General features: G+C 41.1%; 1 protein-coding gene across 1 annotated transcript; it reads left to right on the plus strand.

Annotated features, from left to right (window-relative positions):
• The first annotated feature begins 732 nt into the window (after positions 1 to 732).
• On the plus strand, positions 733 to 6,102 carry LOC106584576 (ladderlectin). The gene is made up of 6 exons (XM_014170013.1): positions 733 to 860; positions 1,223 to 1,310; positions 1,520 to 1,635; positions 2,050 to 2,199; positions 5,583 to 5,697; positions 5,861 to 6,102. The coding sequence occupies exons 2-6, from the start codon at positions 1,235 to 1,237 to the stop codon at positions 5,950 to 5,952; spliced, it is 549 nt and encodes a 182-aa protein (XP_014025488.1). The 5' UTR covers positions 733 to 860; positions 1,223 to 1,234; the 3' UTR covers positions 5,953 to 6,102.
• Positions 6,103 to 22,640: the final 16,538 nt, after the last annotated feature.

Consider the following 22,640-nt stretch of genomic DNA (forward strand, 5'->3'; position numbering starts at 1 on the left):
TACTACATGATTCCATATGTGTTATTTCATAGTTTTAATGTCTTCACTATTATTCTACAATGTAGAAAATAGTACAAATATAGAAAAACCCTGGAATGAGTAGGTGTGTCCAAACTTTTGACTGGTAGTGTATACAAAAGTTATAGGGTGCCATTTGGGACACAGCCTTGGTAAGCCCCTGAGGTTGTGGAGTGGCCCATCTCTGATGCAGTGACTTTGTGGTGAATACAGTTCATAATTAGCTAACAGACAGACAGCAGGGTTGGCAGCACATTCAAATTTAAGACAGATAATTCAAATTTAGCTAAAATTCCAGAGCTAGCTAGCTAGTTATACTGCGGAAAAAAAGTCAATCTAATGACATAATGATGACAAAGGTTTTTCTACTAATGATTTGCCTTCTGAATGTCGTGTTTCCAAGCCACTAAATGCACTTTAGACTACATCTTCATCAGCGCCAATTAGGTAGAATTAAGTAGAACCTTCAGTCGGGCACCTGTGCTCAAGAGAATCTTCATAACAATATTGTGACACAAAGTGCAACCCATTAATTTCTTTCAAAAGTTGTTAATTTTTTTATTATAAATACAAATGACTACCTTCAAATTGGATTGAACCCAACCCTGTCAAACAGGTAGCTATCGGACAGGTCCAGCATGTCTTGAGCTGGACAGACAGAATGCAAGGGGGTTAAAGGATGAGAGAGAAAAAAAGAGGGAGGGGTCTGACAGGACAGGTCCTTAAAAAAGGAGAGTAGGGAGAGGTAGAACTCAACTCACAGGCAGGACAGAGAGAGAGAGTGAAGTGAAGACCTCTGAAGATCTCCGAAGAAGTGAAGCTACAACGGAACATTTCAGAAGGTGAGACTTCAACATCTGTATCTGAATGCATGCCAAATGGCACCCTATTCCCTATATAGTGCACTACTTTTCACCAGGGCCCATAGAGCATATTTGACCCTGGTTAAAAGTATGGCACTATATATGGAATAGGGTGCCATTTGGGGACTTGTGTGCTAGGCTAATCTCCTCTATGTGGTGGAACAGATGATACTTTGTATTCCTCAGCCCTAAATTAGCTGAATCTGCTCTAATGTAATAGTACTGGAATATATCAGATAAGTGGAATGGCTGGGGGTACTCAAAGAGAGGTTAGGGAAACTTGATGGCTTCTCTTTCACTCTGTCTTTGTGTGTGTCTCTCGCTCTCTCTTGCTCTCTCAGGAGACTATCACCATGGCGATGTTGACCATTCTTCTGCTTCTCAGCGCTGCCATTGCACTGAGCGAAGCCTTAACTCTGGACGAAGCAAGTAAGAGAGTTCACCTCACACTTTACATCATTATTTTTAATGTTGTAGCAGGGTGTGTGTGTGTGAGTCTTTGTGTGTGTGGAATGACTGATCTACAAATAATATTGAGTAGTTATTTATGATGCCAGGTGATTTGTAGATCAGTCAGTCTCGACCCACCTTGAAAGTTGGCTGCAATTTCTAACGTGCCCTGTGTCTTCTCCTTACAGATGCTTTGGTGGAATCTGCAGCAGATAAAAAAAGCCCATGCCCAACAGACTGGTTCCAGTTTAATTCACGCTGCTTCATGTTTGTTGAGACTGCAAGGACATGGCCCGAAGCAGAGGTATAATGCTTACCCTCTACTGTGAATTAAAGAAGTTCAATAGAAATAAACTTGCTTATTTGGTTTGATATTACCTTAAAGGGGATTTTGCCTTATTTTAACAGGCATCACATGGATGTTCAGTATGTAAAATACTGAACCCCCCCTTTAAGTTATTGTCTAGTTAGAATTTTCTATAATCTTTGCAATATTTATTTAATGTGTGGAGTCAGAACTCCTGTATATTGGAACCCACAGGCCATGGGTTAAGACAGAGATAAACTAATATCTCGAAGAGCCTATTTCAAAGAACATTAGTTGTGATGGCCAATATTTAATTGTGAGAGTCCAGAACACACATTCTCACAAAGACAGGACAACTGACTAATACCTACATTATGACATTTCTTTGTCCCTGTCTACGGCTTGCTTTAGCGCCACTGTATGTTCCTTGGAGCAAACCTGGCATCTGTGCACAGCTCTGAGGAGTCCCAATTTCTACAGGCGGTGGTGTTGATCAAGACTGGCGATTTCCCTCTGACCTGGATTGGAGGATATGAGGCTGTTCAGGCAAATGTGGAAAAGGTACTCAATTTGTCATATTTGAGTAAAAGTAAAAATACTTAATAGAAAATGACTCAAAAATGAAAGGTATACTCTACCTGAACAGCCCAGCTAGAGTATACTCACAGATTTAGAGGATTTTTGGTATGCTCATCAATATGTCAATGGTCACTTGTGAAGTCAGGGCCGTACTCACAAAACATCTCAGAAAATGAATCCTGTTAAACCTGTTTTAAGACAAAAAATAACTCCCAACTTTTGGGGTGATGTTAATAAGACACTGCTCAGACAAACTCTGAGCCAGGAGTAAAATCAAGTCACTAAAGATTATCTCAGCTGGTAATCACGACATTTTGAGGTACGACAAAGGAAAGATAGTGATGATGCTCATTGACATGTTACAAATTATGGTGAATGACCAATCGCAATGAGGCTTCGCCAGCTGTGAACTCTATAGCACCCTTCAGATGACCATGGTTAACGTGACATTATATCAAATGTTGCAATGGTAAAACGTTTGATATCATTTTCACCTGACACAATCTGTTTGCGTACTTTTAATTATTTCCTGATATGTTGGGATGCATTTTTTGTTTTGTTTGACCAATTCTGATATTTTAAATAATGTGATAGGCATATTCAGGGTTGGGGAGTAACACATTACGTTATGTAATGGATTGCAAAAAAAATGTAATCTGTTACATTCCCAGAACAAAATATTGTAATCGGATTACTGATACTTTAGAAAAACTAGATGATTGCTTCTAGGATTACTTTTCAATTCAGAAAGGATGTTAGAAGATTTTTTTGTTGTTGACATTTTTCTGTTTTGTCAATGACATTCAAATCAGCATTTAAAAAAGGTGCAAGGTTAACTTTGTTCAACCTGAGCGAATATGACTTCAAGTCAGCGACCACTATGACACCAAATGTGTTTGATGGATTGCGGGAAAAGAGCAGGAATAGGCTTTTGTAGGCTACACTCCAAGCTATGTCCTCCAAAGGGAGCAACTGCTGTCCGCATCCAAAGATTATCCAACTTGAATAAACACTTGGAGGTTAGGACGACAGCAGTGGTGTAGTCTACGGCGATACGGATATCACTTATTATTGATATCTACATAGAGCATTGATGTGAATGACACTGCTGCTCTCACATTTAGCTATTTGCGGCATCCACATTTTTGAAGTTGTGGGTGACTGTTCACAAATGTATATGTGTATTTTAACCCAATAATGGTGGAATTGAAGTTCAAGCTGTCTATCAATCATTGTTTTTGTGACTAGTGGACAGCCAGTGAAAAATGCGCTCATGCAACACCTGCACTGCGGATCACCCATGGTGTTGTGCTCCATACTGTCAATAACTAGTTTAATTTAATGAGGCCGAGAGTAGGGCTTTTAATACCTTCATCTAATTTGTGATGATGATATATATATATATATCAATATGTTTAACGGACACATGCTCAAACTCATGCTCTTTTGATAGACTTAAACAGCTGCAAAGATATCAAAGTGTAACCAACAAAAAAGTTAGCGGTAGGCCTATAGCAAATGGAGCATATGGCATTCATTTTGCACATGCAAATAGCACTTTTTGGTAGGCTAGTGCTCAGGGCATGCCATTCCGAAGGCAGCATTTACTTCTCAACTCTAAGCAATGATCCCAATCAGTCCTTAGTTTTTAAGTTATGCTCAAGGGGTATGCTATGAATTGGAATGACTGGAAATCTGACAGACTTTGTTCTTTGTTTCATGTAAAGATGTAGTCTAATCATATTATCTGTAGTATAAGCCTACATAAACAACACAAAGTAAAATGAAACATTTATGGCTATGTAAACTCTAACATTGATTTATCCTGCAAAAAATGTAGTTTAATTGGTAATATTAATTTGTCTTCTTCTAACGCCTCTTGAGCTATCATATTACGTTACTGAGTTTGGGTAATCCAAAAGTTACATTACTGATTACAATTTTGAACAGGTAACTAGTAACTGTAACAGAATTACATTTAGAAAGTAACCTACAGTACCTAACCCTGGGCATATGGCACTGAATCACACAGTATAATGGTTGTTAAAAGCAGGATTTTGATAATATTACCGTTATTTTCACACAGTGGTTACTCCCATTTAACAACGCTAAATGGTTTTGTAACTGTAGGCATCAAGTTACTTTCCGATATGGTTAGGGCTATTATTTTTTACCGAATACCATTAAAGTTTACATAGCCCCTAAATGCTTTCAATTACACAGTTTTATAAGCATGCCCAATTTAGGTATTTTTTAACAACATGATATTCCACTTGAAAAATCATGGTTATTGAAATAATCGGAAACAATATGTGATTATTTATTAGCCTAGTGGTTAGAAGTATTTAGGCATATCATGTGAATAAGGCCTCATGTGAAATCATTGTCTAAAGCGCAAGAGATACTGTTGCATGTAGGTCTAGATTATTTATGGGTTGATCATATAGAAATATCAAAATATTATGTTAACAACTCCAAAGCAATGTCCTGTCTGTGGTGGAGGAAGCACTGACTCACTGCCTTTTTCTTTTTCTATTATCAAGACACCTGCTGGTAACTCTTAACTGGTTTGGACTGGTGAGACTCATATAACCCATAAGACTAGGAGTAAAATGTCTCTATTCTCAGCACTTACGATCAGTTCTCTACACTGAGGTCAGACCTAGGTTTGGAAGATCTTATTGATGCCCACTGCAGTAGCCACTGACACAGTGTGTTGTAGTGGGATAGCATAGTAGGCTAGAGTGAGTACTATAGCATCATGTCATACATTGTTTTAATATTTTGAAATTTTTTAGTTTTAACATTCTGGAAGTTCTGTGGCAGTGATTTCAGTTTAGAATGTTGAAGCCTGCGTTACACCATTCAAATGAATGGGGATAGAACACACTTTATATGAGCAAAAAGATAGCAAAAAGCTATGTTGCAGCAATCTAAGGTGAGTCAGTCTGTACATAAGCCTGTACATGTCAATGTTGGTTTAATGTTTGTAGCATTAACATTTCAAGAGCAGTAGATAATCCAAATACGTCCCATTGAAGCCTATGGAGCTTTTAAGCAAATTTAAAACGGTTATAGTTCAAAAAGTATAAATGATATCTAAAAGCAACAAATAAATTACTGCAAACAACAAACACTCTTTTTCCCTTCAGACATCAATGCACATGTGATAGAAGGGCACAAGATGTACCACCATTTTTTAACATGCTGCTCAAACGCTCCTCAGCTTGGCAACAAAATCAATAACCATGGCGGTGTGGCGGTCAGTGGTGCTGTTTCCCCCTACTGTGGATTCCATCTTTAAACGGTTGTGTTCTAGTTATATGGGATTTCTTTGATACTGAGACCTCACTTCTTCCCCACAGGACAGGCTATGGTTCTGGAGTGACGGCTCTAAATTTGATCATCAGAACTGGGCGGAAGGCGAGCCCAATAACTATAACGGTGCCAGAGAGCCATGTGTTCAGATGAACTTTGGAGGTACAGTAAGCCCACTATCATTCACTGATCCATTCATCAAATTAAATGTTATTCATAGTAAGTATAACAAATAAATCTGACACACACACACTTTTATTCGAATTTTTGTGTGTATATCTGAGTTGATTTGAGAGGTAATTTCTATTCTGTGTTTCCTCTTAAGGTAAACATGCCTGGAATGATGAATTATGTGGAAGGAGATATCCCTCTGTGTGCTCCATAAGGACCTGTTCAATCCATCAAACTATCAACTGAAACCAAAAATTCAGCATCCTAACTGATAAATGTTTATGGTAAAATCAAATACTTTATGAAGATTATTTGTTTCTGTAAAATGAAAGTTTAATTACTTGTTGCAGACAATGTTAATGTGGTTTGTTGTCAATAAAACAGGTGTACACATTATTTTCTCTCAGGAGTCATTATTAAACATGAATGATAGTTCCATAATTGTCAAATCCTTTGAAGTGTTTCATTAAGATAGTCTAGGATCTGGGAGTCTGTTCAGCGGTCATTTAAACTCTTTGATATTTTTCCAATTATTCTTGGAGAATATCATTTATAATTGATTCTCTTGTATAACCCAAAAGGTTGTTTTACTCCACAAACAACATGAATGTAAACAAACAATGTATATTGCTTTTAATAAGTCAAACATTATCATGTGGTTGTCATAGACCCTCAGAGCGCTGTCTATGAATTTGAGGTGTTACGTTTCCCAACACCATCCATTCTCTCTATACCAAGTAACGGCTCAGCAGCTTGGCTGTTTTTAGAATCACATAATGTAGCTTTTTGTTTCCAAACTCTGACTGGGTATAGACATGTGTGAGTACAAGATGTGCTTGTTAGAGCCAAATATATTAGACTTGTATGGAATGGTGTGATACAGTGTGACATGTTTATTCCCTCTGTTAACAGCTACGTAGTATAATTACATCAACATGATCATGGTAATCAACACATTTAGTTTTGTTATTTGCTACTTTGTACTTGCTAAATGCTGAATGAGTTAGAACGTGAATACGATATAGTAATATATTATAGCCTAGCACATCATGTTACATTACATAGTTAAACACAAAAACTGTTTTCAGTGACAAGTTGATGAGAAGACCGGTCAATAGTTATGTTGGGCAGCTGTACTTCAAACATCATCTGCCAGTTGAAACTAGACAAAGTGGGACAGTAAGTTTCGTGCTTTAAAACTGCAAACATTTCTCTCCACTCTATGGCAAAATGTGTACAATTGCAGGAAATGTGTTATGAAATTGGAAAATCTTATCTTCGCCCCACGGCAAACTGCTTGGAATTGCCACAAACTTGCTTTAAACCTGCAACATTTTCCTGTTATCATTTTAAGTTCCTATGAAACTGCTACGTTTCTGACCAAGTGCATCATTGAAACAATCTGTCAGTCCCCGCGCTACATTATTACATGTTTATGTTACGTCCTGACCAGTAAAAGGGGTTATTTGTCATTATAGTTGGTCAGGGCGTGGCAGGAGGGTGTTTGTTTTGGGTGTTTTGATGTTTTTGGGGTTTTGTTCTGTTTTATATTTCTATGTTTATTCTAGTTCTATGTTGGTTTTTGGCAATGATCTCCAATTAGAGGCAGCTGGTTGTTGTTGTCTCTAATTGGAGGCCATATTTAGTTGTGTTTGTTTCACTTGTGTTTTGTGGGTGGTTGCTTTCTGTATAGTTGGGTTACCTTACAGAACTGTTGGTTGTCGTTTATTGTTTTCGTTTAAGTGTTCTCTTTAGTAAGTAAATAAAGATGAGAACTTTACCCGCTGCGTTTTGGTCCCCCTTCATCGACGTCCATGACAGTTTGATCCATGTACAAATAGGCACACGGGAATATGTCTGTAAAGTATAACTTTCCCTTAATCAGAATCTAGTTACCAATTCATAATTAATTAGTCCAACACATTCATTAAAATGTATATGTTTTAATCAAAGAATAATTCCACAACACAAGCTATTAAAATATTTCTGCACCACATGTACAGTTGAAGTCGGAAGTTTACATACACTTAGGTTGGAGTCATTAAAACTTGTTTTTCAACCACTCCACAAATTTCTTGTTAACAAACAATAGTTTTGGCAAGTTGGTTAGGAAATCTACTTTGTGCATGACACAAGTAATTTTTTCAACAATTGTTTACAGACAGATTATTTCACGTATAATTCACTGTATCACAATTCCAGTGGGTCAGAAGTTTCAAATCAAATCAAATGTATTTATATAGCCCTTCGTACATCAGCTGATATCTCAAAGTGCTGTACAGAAACCCAGCCTAAAACCCCAAACAGCAAGCAATGCATGTGAAAGAAGCACGGTGGCTAGGAAATACTCCCTAGGAAAAACTCCCTAGAAAGGCCAAAAACCTAGGAAGAAACCTAGAGAGGAACCAGGCTATGAGGGGTGGCCAGTCCTCTTCTGGCTGTGCAGGGTGGATATTATAACAGAACATGGTCAAGATGTTAAAATGTTCATAAATGACCAGCATGGTCAAATAATAATAATCATAATCATAGTAGTTGTCGTGGGTGCAACAAGCACGTCCGGTGAACAGGTCAGGGTTCCATAGCCGCAGGCAGAACAGTTGAAACTGGAGCAGCAGCACGGCCAGGTGGACTGGGGACAGCAAGGAGTCATCATACCAGGTAGTCCTGAGGCATGGTCCTAGGGCTCAGGTCCTCCGAGAGAAAGACAGAAAGAGAGAAAGAGAGAAATTAGAGAGAGCATATTTAAATTCACACAGGACACCGGATAAGACAAGAGAAATACTCCAGATGTAACAGACTGACCCTAGCCCCCCGACACATAAACTACTGCAGCATAAATACTGGAGGCTGAGACAGGAGGGATCAGAAGACACTGTGGCCCCATCTGATGATACCCCCGGACAGGGCCAAAAAGTTTACATACACTAAATTGACTGTGCCTTTAAACAGCTTGGAAAATTCCAGAAATGATGTCATGGCTCAAGAAGCTTCTGATAGGCCGTGACAATGTAAACTTCTGACCCACTGGGAATGTGATGAAAGAAATTAAAGCTGAAATGAATCATTCTCTCTACTATTATTCTGACATTTCACATTCTTAAAATAAAGTGGTGAATCTAACTTACCTAAGACAGGGAATGTTTACTAGGATTAAATGTCAGGAATTGTGAAAAGCTGAGTTTAATTGTATTTGGCTAAGGTGTATGTAAACTTCCGACTTCAACTGTAGGTCCACAGTTCAGCACCAGGATAGCGCACATGACATCACTACCTTAACCTCAGCTTTGCAGGAGTCCTTTTTTTTGGGGTCATTTTAGCAGACGCTCTTATCCAGAGGAATTAGGGTTAATTGCTTTGCTCAATGGCACATAAACAGATTGTTTACCAATGCTCTTAAACGCTAGGCTACCTGCCAGGTCCTTCAATGTGCAAAAGAAAACTGGCCAAATGAATTTCCCAAAAGGAATCTGGTACATACATTTGTGTTAAGTAATAATTTGTTAATTCATTCTCAAAGGGTATATGCTAACAAGGCTTGTGGATGGATGCTCATACACATGCTCTGCTAAGACCCTTTTTTGCCAGTCTCAAAAGCTAAACATTTTCCAAAAGCATTTTATCAGCAAGAATACACCTTCAAGGTTTACTTGTCACATAGGCTCTATTTGGAACCATCTGCACACATTTGTTTATTTATTCTGGTAAACATTTTTACCACAGTAACATTCCACACACCCAACAGCCTTACATGGGCTTTTAGCCGTTATTGTTGTGGCACTGATAATGGGGTAGACTCTGGTTGTAGCTGAGAGAGAGAGAGAGAGAGAGAGAGAGATCCGTGTTTGAAAAACTAGGGCTATATTGAGACACCAGTATTGCCTAACATTAGATTTAGCCGGTGGTAACTTGTGGAATAGACACCGGCTGGAATGAGGATTTAACCAATCAGCATTCAGGATTAGACCCACCCATTCAGGATTAGACCCGCCAGTCCGGCCCGTCCCTGCTCCCCGCACCAGGTTGGTGGTGCGTGTCCCCAGGCCAGTCCGGCCCGTCCCTGCTCCCCGCACCAGGTTGGTGGTGCGTGTCCCCGGTCCTGTCTGGCCCGTCCCTGTTCCCCGCACCAGGCCCACGGCGCGTGTCCACAGTCCGGCACGGCCTGTGTCCGGTCCACCGGTGACCAGTCCTGTTCCGGTCGGCGGCTCCGCTCCGGAGCCTGAGCATGCCGCTCCACCGTGGTCCAGTCCGGGCCAGAGGGGTAGGGCTAGGGTGGAGGCAGGGGGAGAAACACGCCCGGGGCCAGAGCCTCCACCGAGGGTGAGGCGCCCACCCGGGTCCCCCCCCCTAATAGACTTTAGGTTGGTGCGCCGGGAGTACGCACCGTTGGAGGGGGGGTACTGTCACGCCCTGACCAGGTGAACTCTTCTATTTTGGTCAGGGTGTGGCATTTCTATAGTTTATTTTCTATGTTTTTGGTATAGCCTTGCTTTGGGGCGTATTTCTATGTTGGGTTCTGTCGATTCCCAATCAGAGACAGCTGTCACTAGTTGCCTCTGATTGGGGAATCATATTTAAGTTCCTTTTCCCCCCACGATGTTTGTGGGTTGTTGTCTCTTTTTGTTGGAGCAGTAGCGATACGTTTATTCTCTGTTTTGACCGTGTTATTTCAGTCTGTAATAAATAACATGAGTTCGCTCCCAGCTGCGCCTTGGTCCACTTCTTCCTTCCTGCACGACGATCGTTACAATACTTTATGTCAAATCAGAGAGAAGGTTTTATTGCATCATCAAACTTCCTTCAAACACCAAATAGCACCAGCCTGGGTCTATGAGGATCTATGCACTCAAAACATTTTGGGGGTTAAAAATCAACCCAATTTGTGTTATTTGGTAACCCAGCGCTGGGTAATTATTGGACAGAACATGCTTATTTTTACCCAGCCAGTTGGGTTGGGTGAATAACCCTAAATGTTGTGTTGTTGGGTTAAAACATGGGTTAATTTAAGCAGCTGGGTCTTGTTAAATGTAATCCATAGGTTATTTTCAGGAGGTGTGGTTTTTTAGAATTTCAGGTAATACCATCTTAAGTTGGTACACTGCAAATGTCAATGTTCACAAAATATGTTAGCACATTACATATTCTAATATAATATTAATAAAATTAGTGTTTACATATTGTAATAAAGTGGTATTTATCCCAATGTTGGGATTTGCATACTAGTAGGCTCTAAGAAACTCATGTGTAAGATACAGATGTGTAAGATACAGATGTGTACAGATGTGTACACCTTATTAAAGCTACAAAACTGTCAGTGTTCAACCTTAAACAGTGATAACACTATAACAGAACAGATGATCCTGTTAGCAATTTATTTTCTTCTGCAATAACACAAACTCCAAAGCAAATCAGGGGGAGAAAAATTGGTTTATTCAGAGAGGACAAATCAAGATGTTATGCTGGGAGTCAGATGTTCAGTCTCCCCTGTCCTCAGCTTTTCCCCACCGAACAAAGGAACAGGATGCCATTTTTAACCCCCCACCCTAGCCTGGGGTTGACCAATCAGAAGTCCTTGCAGAACAACTTGGCCAATGACCAAATAACAAGTATCCAACTCCAGACTCAATGTACAAACCAATGAACATTTTGCCCACATCACTCTGAGTTCAGGAGTGACATTCCACAGATTCTGAACTGAAACCTAACTCCTATTTACAATTCGCTAATGACCATTAGTACTCTAGTTTTTAGTCCTCTCAATCTGCGTTGTGTATTTATCTTCAAAATATTCTTACAATCCGGAATGACATTTTCTCTCATAGGTGGCCAAAAGTTACTATCTGAAAGCCAAGCTCCTACTAAGCTACACCTCCAGTCAACTGATCTGACCCTCTGAGTCATATCTCAATAACCCAGCATCAACAACGCAACCAAATGACCCAATGCCTGCAACCCAGCAGTTGGGTCATCCAAACAACCCAGCATTGTTTTTAGTCTAGACAGCCAGATTACAGATGCCAGATCATTTTGATGATCTAGGAAAATGAGGCGAGCATGATATATTTACAAAATAGCAGTCATAACCATTCGCATTAAAAAGTAGCCCTTTTCAATATGAAACTTCTAATGGGATGCAAACATTTACGATTGTCTGCAGGCAATTCTTTCTTGTGAATGATATTCTATTAATTGCATTTATAAGCCTACAAGTGAACATGTCAAATGCTTTAAGCTTTATGATTCTCACCCAATTTGCATAAAGAAATAGCATTCACTCCGCATGGGATCTACAATGTCTGTGAAAATGTCAATATAGAACGCAACAAATACATTCTACAAATGTTTTGAAAAGATTCCTAAATGTTTCATCAAATCCTTCTAAGTCAATGTTGATGTAATAGGAGTTGTCACCCTATGTTCTAGGACTAGCCAGACTACTTTGCTGCAGTCTACAAAACAAGCGAACTCATTAGAATGTATCTCCAGCAGTGCTCTCAGGAGGTGGCCCATCTAATTCATTCAGGCTCAACATTCCTTATGTTACCATTGCCCCAGGTGTATGAAGAGAACAGAGGGGAATCAACATGCAAATCAAGAAGCCGCCCCTGTTATCCACCTGTACCAGGACCTGAAAAGATACTCCATGTATCAGGCTGCATACAGAATGCCCCAGGGACAGAAACCACAGGGTCACATTTCAGCTTGAGAAGTCAACCAGTTCTGTTCACAAGTACTCTAGTTTGGAAGCTTGGGGACAACACTAACACACTTAATAAAATATGTTACCAGGAAGTCTCTGTTTAAAGACCAACTCCAGTGGAGACATTACTGTGATTTGTCATGTGGTTTCTCTGAAAAGTGACATTTCTGATGTGGGTTTGATGCCGTTGGGTGCATATGTTTAACTGAAAATGTATATTGATGTGCCTGCAAGGAAGTTAACGTAGACTTGGCAAGCATCTTTGTTTAACCATATGTTTTCAATAAAATTAAATCTAGTAAGGAATTGCCTAAATTTCCCCAACCAAGAGCATGTTTGTGGTTAGCCAATCCAGTGTCAAAGATAGCAAGACCGACCCTCCCTCCTCTGATTGGTTATCATGGTGCAACTTCAATCGGACATTGATAAATATTAAGAGGAAATAAATAATGATGGAATTCTTAGCCATAGCCTCTGCTTGTTTTATGGACTTTGCTGCTATACCTTCCATGTTGACCCATAGTGGCAACACTCACCCATGCAAAGCAAACTATCAAGGGTACTTTTAATGCAACACTTCAAGAGACCTGAAAATAATATGTCTGTGGTATTGGTTTACAGAGGTTAAGAAGGTTCCTTGAACCATCAAGATCTAAGTGTAGCCACATGATGTTGAAAAAGAGACAGGGGAACGAACTGCCACTAAAATAGCAGTGCCGTTATGCTTCTGTGTATTATCAGTGATGGACGGGAAAGCAGTATATCAATTCTTAATCTCTCCCTGCTGGTCTTGGTTACACGCCCTGCGGAAAATGGATTCCGCCTTTTGGCTCAAGCTGTGCAGTGTGCTCGCAGGCGAAGCACCTCCCATTAAATGTATAATTTTCCTTGGCATGCGGGTTGCCAGAGAGGGGCCTTTTACTGGCAGCGGTGTCTTCTGCCTCAACATGCGCGTTGCCAGAGTGGGGCCTTTTACCGGCACCGGTGTCTTCTGCCTCAACATGCACGTTGCCAGAGTTGGGCCTTTTACTGGCAGCGGTGTCTTCTGCCTCGGCATGCGTGTTGCCAGAGTGGGGCTTTTTACTGGCACGTTGCCAGAGTGGGGCCTTTTACCAGCACCGGTGTCTTCTGCCTCAGTATTGTTCTATTCTGAGAGGATGACAAGTTCAAATACTGTTCTGGATGCCTGGCATGCACATACACCCTCCCTTTAACAATCTTACAGAATCAACTAAACCCACTGGTTTTGACCTACATATTGTGGAGGTTAACAGTCAATGACAGAGAGTGTAAATCCCACTCTAAAAAAATTAAGAAAATATATTACTTCTGAGTTGCAGGTTTGACCATTTCAAATGTGTATGGTCATGTCAGTTCACATGAAGGTAGAAGAAAAAAAAGGGGACTCCACATCTCATCTTTAAATCAGAGCAAACCTTTCTACTGTCATTCAGAGCACAAATCAACTATCAAAGTGATTTAGAACATGGCATATTCATCTACCAGTATGATTAATTCAATACAAGTAGCCTTGAAGGAGATCAAAGGGCAGGCCCCTTTGCAGCCAAACCCAACTGGAGAATTGGGCTTGAAGATCAAATTGGGTTTGACTAGCCGGTTCTATTTCCATGGGAGTCTAACTGTAAAGCCTCTCAGTAGGTCATTAGCAAAAGAGAGTGCCTCTGGACAGTGTAGATGAGTTGGTCCGTTAGTAATGAGGAAAGAGATGGATGATCCCTGGACTTTATCCAGAAGTAAGGGAAGCTTTAGGTCAACTACAGAACTGAACAGATTGGAAAGTATTGCCTGCAATGTGAGGAGAGGTTACTGTAACAAAGATGGGCCCCATTTTGACTGTGTAAATAAGCGGGAAAAAGATTTGAGTAACCCCCCTTTTGATCGCAGAGAGAAAAATGTGCAGTTTTAAAGTTAATGTCCTGCAATTCTACACATTGTCCATGGGGCGTAGAGGAAATGCTGCAGTTTTAAGGCAAATATTCTGCAATTCGACACATTTTTCCATTGGGCAGAGAGAACATTTTGCGGTTTTAAAACGAATTCCATAAAATTCTACCAAATTTGCCTTGTCACGGGATTGAGAAAAAAATTCTGTTTAAAGGTACTTTTCTGCAGTTCTACAAATGTTTGCATGGGATAGAGAAACAATATTGCTGTTTTAAAGCTAATTTCCTGTGATGCTATACATTTTGCCATGACTTATGCCATGTTCATCTGATATCTGAGTAAGAGTGACTAACAAAATCAATGGGGGCCCCCTGGAGGTGAGCGCCCCTGGGCACGTGCCTTGCATGCCCGGTCAGTATTTCAGCCATGATTAGTGCAAGGTTTATGATAGCTGGCTACACTAATACTTAGCCATCTATAAAATGTTAGCTGACATGGGCTAATTGAGTGACTGTCATTGACTGACATAAGAGGAAAACTGCTGATGCACTAACACATTGGAAATAAGTTGAGCCCCCAACTGACTTCCTGAAAAGCTTAGGGGCCCCTTATCAGGCACTTATGTCTCGAAACGGCACCGTTCTTAGGCCTATGACCAGTGCAGAATTTAAATTAAATTAAATTACAAGTCAGGATTTATTCAGGATGCTTTGAATACTTGACGACTTGGTTTGAAGTACAAAACAAGATACTTGAGGCATTTCAATATAGCCTTGTCTCACTTGTATTACTTACAACACTGTACAGGACATAGCTTAAAACAAGTAGATGTAGAGGCAAACCTTGGAATTAGTGGAATTAGTGGAATAAATAAAGAAGTATGGAAAATAACAGTAGTGTTCTTGCTGACACAAGCACACTAATTACCCTACGCATTACCCATTGTAAGGAATGATCATTTCCCCCCTGACTTATACAGTATTAGCTATTGTGAAATACCAAATAAGTTCAACAGGAAAATGTGAGTTGGTCAAGGTTGGAGGCAAAAATGCTGACTTGAGCCTGCATTTGGTCGTTTTTTTTATTATTGTTCATTGATATACGTTAAATATACCACCAAAGGTTGTTTTGTTTTTAATTCTTGTTTTGAAATTAATTTGATTAGAAATGCCTAATTGAGATAGTGGTTGCCTGACCCAGAATAAAGTCACATCATGCTGAGCTCCGTATGCCGTCTTGTCTTATCTTGATGTTCCACTCTACAAACCCTCCAAATGGCGTGTTACACTTCCAAAGCCTTTTTGTATTCCTCGACTTTTGAAGATCGTAACTCAGCCTCAAAGAGACTAACCGTAAATATCCACATATGCATCGGAGACGCGTCTTTCTTGTGGAATGTTTGTTTCTAGCCTAAAACAAAGAACAGGGCCATTATAGATCGCTTCATATAATCGGAATACATTTTTTCCCCTCAAAATGTTTACATCAAATCAAATTGTATTGGTCACAGACACGTGATTAGCAGATGTTATTGTGGGTGTAGCGAAATGCTTGTGCTTAATTGAATTTTTATTTTACCTTTATTTATACAGGTTTTTGTCATTGAGATAACATCTCTTTTCCAAGAGAGACCTGGTCCAATAGCAGCAGGGGGAACAACGTTTCAGACAAAACAACTTACATACACTAACACAACATTAAGAAAAACTATAAACACACATACAGTACAACAAAAACATTTTACTTAAAAAACACGAAAGTCTTAAAGACAATTACACTCTTCTATGATATATACATCGATCAAGTGTTTAAACTCCACCAACGAAACTAGATCATCAAATAGCTCCGACAGTGGAGTAATATCTAGCAAGTAATTTATAACAAATTACACAACATATACCCAATACACAAATCTAAGTAGGAATGAATTAAGACTACATACATATGGACGAGCAATGTCAGAGCAATGTCAAAAACAGTATATACATATTAGATGAGAAACGCAAGATATGTAAGCATTATTAAGTGAATGAGATACCATAGAATAGTATAGAAAACAGTATATACACATGACATGAGTAATGCCAGATATGTAAACATTAAGTGACTAAGATACCATAGAAAAATATAGAATACAGTATATGCATATGAGTTGAGTAATGCAAGATATGTAAACATTATTAAGTAACTAACATACCGTAGAATAGTATAGAATACAGCATATACATATGAGATGAGTAATGCCAGATTTGTAAACATTATTAAAGTGACTAGTGTTCCATTCCTTAAAGTGGCCAGTGATTCCTAGTCTATGCCTATAGGCAGCAGCCTCTAATGTGCCAGTGTTGGCTGTTTAACAGTCTGATGGCCTTGAGATAGAAGCTGTATCCAGTCTCTCGGTCCCAGCTTTGATGCACCTGTACTGACCTCACCTTCTGGATGATAACGGGGTGAACAGGCACCCCGTTATCATGGCTCAGGTGGTTGATGTCCTTGATGATATTTTTGGCCTTCCTGTGACATCGGGTGCTGTAGGTGTCCTGGAGGGCTGGTAATTTGCCCCTGGTAATGTGCTGGGCATACCGCACCACCCTCTGGAGACCCTTGTGGTTGCAGTTGGTGGAGTTGCCATATCAGGCGGGATACAGCCTGAAAGGATGCTTTCAATTGTGCATCTGTAAAGATTTGTGAGGGTTTTAGGTGACATGCCACATTTCTTTAGCCTCCTGAGGTTGAAGAGGCTCTGTTGTGCCTTCTTCAATACACTGTCTGTGTGGGTAGTCCATTTCAGTTTGTCAGTGATGTGTATGCCAAGAAACTTGAAGCTTTCCACCTTCTCCACTGCGGTCCCGTCAATGTAGATAGGGGCTGCACCCACTGCTGTTTCCTGAAATCCACGATCATCTCCTTTGTTTTGTTGACATTGAGTGAGAGGTTGTTTTCCAGGCAGCACACTCCCAGAGTCCTCACCTTCTCCCTGTAGGCTGTCTCGTCATCATTGGTAATCAAGCCTACTACTGTTGTGTCTTCAGCAAACTTGATGATTGAGTTGGAGGTGTGCTTGGCCACGCAGTCATGGGTGAACAAGGAGCACAGGAAGGGGCTGAGCACGCACCCTTCTGGGGCCCCAGTGTTGAGGATCAGCGAAATGGAGGTGATGTTTCCTATCTTCACCATCTGGGTGCGGCTCATCAGGAAGTCCAGGACACAGTTGCACAGGGCGGGGTTCAGACCCAGGGCCTCAAGCTTAATGATGAGCTTGGGGGGTACTATGGTGTTGAATGCTGAACTATAGTCAATAAACAGCATTCTTCCAAAGGCATTCCTCTTGTCCAGATGGGATAGGGCCGTGTACAGAGTGATGGCGATTGCATCGTCTGTGGATCTATTGGGGCGGTAAGCAAATTGAAGTCGGTCTAGGGTGGCAAGTAAGGTAGAGGTGATATTATCATTGACTAGCCTCTCAAAGCACTTCATGATGAGGTGAGTGCTATGAGGCGATAGTCATTAAGTTCAGTTACCTTTGCCTTCTTGGGAACAGCAACAATGGTGGCCATCTTGAAGCATGTGGGGACAGCAGATTGGGATAGGGAGAAATTGAATCTGCCTGTAAACACACCAGCCAGCTGGTCTGCGCATGCTCTGATGACGCAGCTAGGGATGCCGTCTGAAACGGCAGCCTTCCGAGGGTTAACACGTTTAAATGTTTCACTCATGTCGCCACAGAGAAGGAGAGCCCACAGTCCTTTGTAGCGGGCCACGTCGGTGGCATTGTGTTATCCTCAAAGTGTGCGAAGAATGAGTTTTGCCTGTCCGGAAGCAAGACGTCGGTATCAGCGACATGGCTGGTTTTTCTTTTGTAGTCCTTGATTGTCTGTAGGCCCTGCCACATATGTCTCGTATCTGAGCCGTTGAATTGCGACTCGACTTTATCTCTATTCTGACGTTTAGCTTGTTTGATTGCCTTGAGGAGTGAAAAACTACACTGTTTATATTCTGCCATATTTCCAGTCGCCATGCCATTGTTAAATGCGGTGGTTCGCGCTTTCAGTTTCGCATGAATGCTACCATCTATCCACGGTTTCTGGTTAGGGTAGGTTTTAATAGTCACAGTGGGTACTACATCTCCTATACACTTCCTTATGAACTCAGTCACCGTATCCGTGTATGCGTCTAGATTATTTTCGCAAGCTACCCGGAACATAACCCAGTCCACGTGATCAAAACAATCCTGAAGCGTGGATTCCGATTGGTCAGACCAGCGTTGAATAGTATGAAGCACGGGCACTTCCTGTTTGAGTTTCTGCCTATAGGACGGGAGGAGTAAGATGGTGTCGTGGTCAGATTTGCCGAAAGGAGAGTGGGGGAGGGCCTTGTAAGTATCCCGGAAGTTTGAATAGCAATGGTCGAGAGTCTTAGTAGCGCGAGTAGGACAGTCAATATGGTGCTAGAATTTTGGCAGCCTAGTCCTCAGATATGCTTTGTTAAAATCCTCAGCTACAATACATGTAGCCTCAGGATATGTGGTTTCCAGTTTGCATAAAGTCCAGTGAAGTTTTAGCTACAGTGACAAGGGTATGCTTATTGCCCTTTTTTCGAAAAAGGGGTACGGCTGCCCCCATATAGCCCTTCAATTTAAGCACTGGTTTTAACTATAAAACAGCTCTACCCATGTAACATTCAATCACAGCGTCTAAAGCTACAGTATGACTAATACAGATTCCATCTGAGCCTCAGTGTGAGTCACAATGAGCTGCTACAGAGCTGTGAATTCATTGATCTTGCTAAACAGCAGTGCATGTGTTTTTTTTAACAGAACCCCATGTGCTCAGACAAACTGTCAGTGTAGATATTAGGAGGCTAATCCTACTCATCTCTCTATGAATGGTTCTCAGCTCCCGCCTCTCCAGTCCCAAACACCCACGTTGGCTCCCTCAGACAGCATGTGGCCTAGTTGTCAGCTACAGTTCCCTTATCTCTCTGTAATCCTAAAGTTAATGCAGTCACTTTCATATCCTGGATGAGAGGAGTGAATAGTTCAAGAGGCAAAAAGCAGGCCAAAATGTCAAGGAGGAAGATTACATAAGCCAAAACTGTATTGTATCTCTTACTAAAAACCTTATAACTCAAAAGGCTGGTGTACATTTACATTTACATTTAAGTCATTTAGCAGACGCTCTTATCCAGAGCGACTTACAAATTGGTACAATTAGGCAGCATGTTTTATGTCCAAAGACAAAAGCCTGGTTGAAACCTTTACTCAACCAAATGAATAGAATATCCAACAAGGTAAATATCTATACTATAGATACAGTATACTCAGATATACTGGTTTCATGTTTTACCACAGAAGGAAATTCTTGTTTTTATGGAGCATCATCAGTATGGGTGGCAAAGGGTTTGATGATTGTATTTATACCATATTAAATCTCACCTCAGAAAGATCAATAGATCATAGATATCAAGCCTACAGCAGTATGATGTCTGAGCTTTGGCCCATGCCTGGTGCTGTGTGTATAATTTATGGCCTTAGAGATTGAGATTGTTTCCCGGTTCTCTACCTATCGACTGAAACTCCCCTACTAGCCTCGACACTGCCAGAACCTATCGACCACAGCCTCCTCATCCTGGTTTGCCCATAGCCAGTCCTCCCTCACCCTCGCCCCGACATCAGCGACTCCCGCCCCCAGGCCTCAGGCCTACCCCGTGGGAAATCACAGCTGCTCTAAAACTGTCAGAGAAGTTAAAAAGCTCCTCCTTGAAAATACTCTTTCATTTTACAATTCTTTTCCCTCTTCCAGATCCCAATGTCTGGGCTATTAGGATGGGAAGGCGAGGGGGATGGAAGGCAACAACTCTCCTCTGAGAACGCTGTGTTACTCAATCTTACACACAAGCTTTTACATGACCTGTAAATTATACATGAGTACACAGAGCACGGTGTCTGCCCCTGCATATTGAAGGTACTGTACACCTATTCACAGCCATCTTACCTTTCATTCATTTTCTTTCCAAAAAAACATATGAAAGTTCTTCTATTACTGTTCCAGTTATTCTTTTCTGGGATGCACCCATTCTTAATTCATGCATCATCAATCATTTAACAGCACTACTGTTCTACTGACTACAATTATTTATACGCTGAGTGTACAAAACATTAGGAAAGCCTCCCTAATATTGCGTTGCACCCCCTTCTGCCCTCAGAACAGCCTCAATTTGTTCGGGCATGGACTCTACAAGATGTCAAAGCGTTCCACATGGATGCTGGCCCTTGTTGACTCCAATGCTTCTCACAGTTGTGTCAAGCTGGCTGGATATACTTTGGGTGGTGGACCATTCTTGATACACATGGGAAACTGTTGAGTGTGAAAAACCCAGCAGCGTTGCAGTTCTTGACACACTCAAACTGGTGCGCCTGGCATCTACTACCATACCCCATTCAAAGGCACTTAAATATTTTGTCTTGTCCATTCACCCTCTGAATGGCACACATACACAATCCATGTCTCAATTGTCTCAAGGCCTAAAAATCTAGAATACAATATACAGTATACATACAGTATGAAATGAGTTAAGCAGTATGTAAACGTTATTAAAGTGACCAGTGTTCCATTATTGAAGTGATCAGTGATTCCATGTCTATGTACATAGGGCAGAAGTTTCTAAGGTGCAGGGTGGTAGCCGGCTAGTGACAGTGACTAAGTTCAGGGCAGGGTACTGGGTGGAGGCCGGCTAGTGACAGTGACTAAGTTTAGGACAGGGTACTGGGTGGAGGCCGGCTAGTGACAGTGACTAAGTTTAGGGCAGGGTACTGGGTGGAGGCCGGCTAGTGACAGTGACTAAGTTTAGGACAGGGTACTGGGTGGAGGCCGGCTAGTGACAGTGACTAAGTTCAGGGCAGGGTACTGGGTGGAGGCCGGCTAGTGATGGCTATTTAACAGTCTGATGGCCTTGAGATAGAAGCTGTTTTTCAGTCTCTCGGTCCCAGCTTTGATGCACCTGTACTGACCTCGCCTTCTGGATGATAGTAGGGAGAATAGGCCGTGGCTCGGCTGGTTGATGTCCTTGATGATCTATTTGGCCTTCCTGTGACATCGGGTGCTGTCAGTGTCCTGGAGGGCAGGCAGTGTGCCCCCGGTGATGCATTGGGCAGTCTATGTCATGGAAAGAGCAGTTATTCCTGTATATAAGAAGCACAAAAAAACGATCATTATTGTATGAATCCAAATTATTGCATGAGTCCATCCCTTGTATAAATCTCTGTGTTTATAAAATAGGGTTTAGAGTCAACTGTAATATTTGTGATGCATGTATGCAGAGTTTCTATCAAGCTTTAAACATCTGGAAGTGTCTGTGACTGTTGACAGGATACCGCTAACCTAACTGTCTGGCTGGGACTTCTGCATTTAGATTAAATTCGGAGCAAAGACCACACAGTCTTCAACCTCCCTTGGCCCGAGCTGGAACTGGACAGCAGTGATATCCCAAGATAATGAAATAACGGAAATAGATTTGTGGCCCTACCACCACAGACTTCCTCCCAACTCCTGATAAACCCACCTTATTATGCACTTCTATTTACAGAAAACAGTGACCTAGGCTGGCCTGTGTCTATTGTAACAGGATGAAGGGCCCTCAGAGATAAGGCTCTGTGTGAATAGCCGTCAGGGGGATCGGTCCTGTCTTTAGCTCCATGGGACTGGACGGGAGGGGGTGTAATGGCAGGTGTCTAAAGAGAGAGAGGGTGGGACAGTAACCAATTGCAGTGAATTCCAGCTAGGCAGCAGGGAGAAATGGAAGCAGAGGTGTGCGTCATGGGAATCAGTTGGACCACATGGGGAAGTCAAGTTCTCCCGTCACTCCAGCTGTGAAAATGAATTCTGTCTTGTAGCTGCACTGTAAATACTGTTGCCGTGGCACCGCTTATTTACAGAGAGCTCCAAAGTATTGGGACAGTGACACATGTTTTGTTGTTTTAGATTTGAAATGATCATACCCCAATTTCATAGCCTGAAGACATGCTAACCTCTCACCATTACAATAACAGGGCAGGTTAGCATTTTGGGGAGGGGGGTTATGATATTTGTGAGTCTGTAACTTTCTCACTCATCATTATTCACAATTCATTCAGGATTATCCGTAATCATGGCAGCATCCACATGAATCTAGAAGTGTTTAGAAACATATTATATTCTTATTTACAATAAAAGTGACTCCAAATGACACAATACATAATTGACCATTCATTTATATTGGGCACAAAATAATCTGAAACACAACCAAACAAACAGCAAATGAGTCACAAGCATGATGTAGTTGTGGCTTGCTA

This window comes from Salmo salar, chromosome ssa23 (assembly GCF_905237065.1).
Source record: "Salmo salar chromosome ssa23, Ssal_v3.1, whole genome shotgun sequence".
NCBI classification, from domain to species: Eukaryota; Metazoa; Chordata; class Actinopteri; order Salmoniformes; family Salmonidae; genus Salmo; species Salmo salar.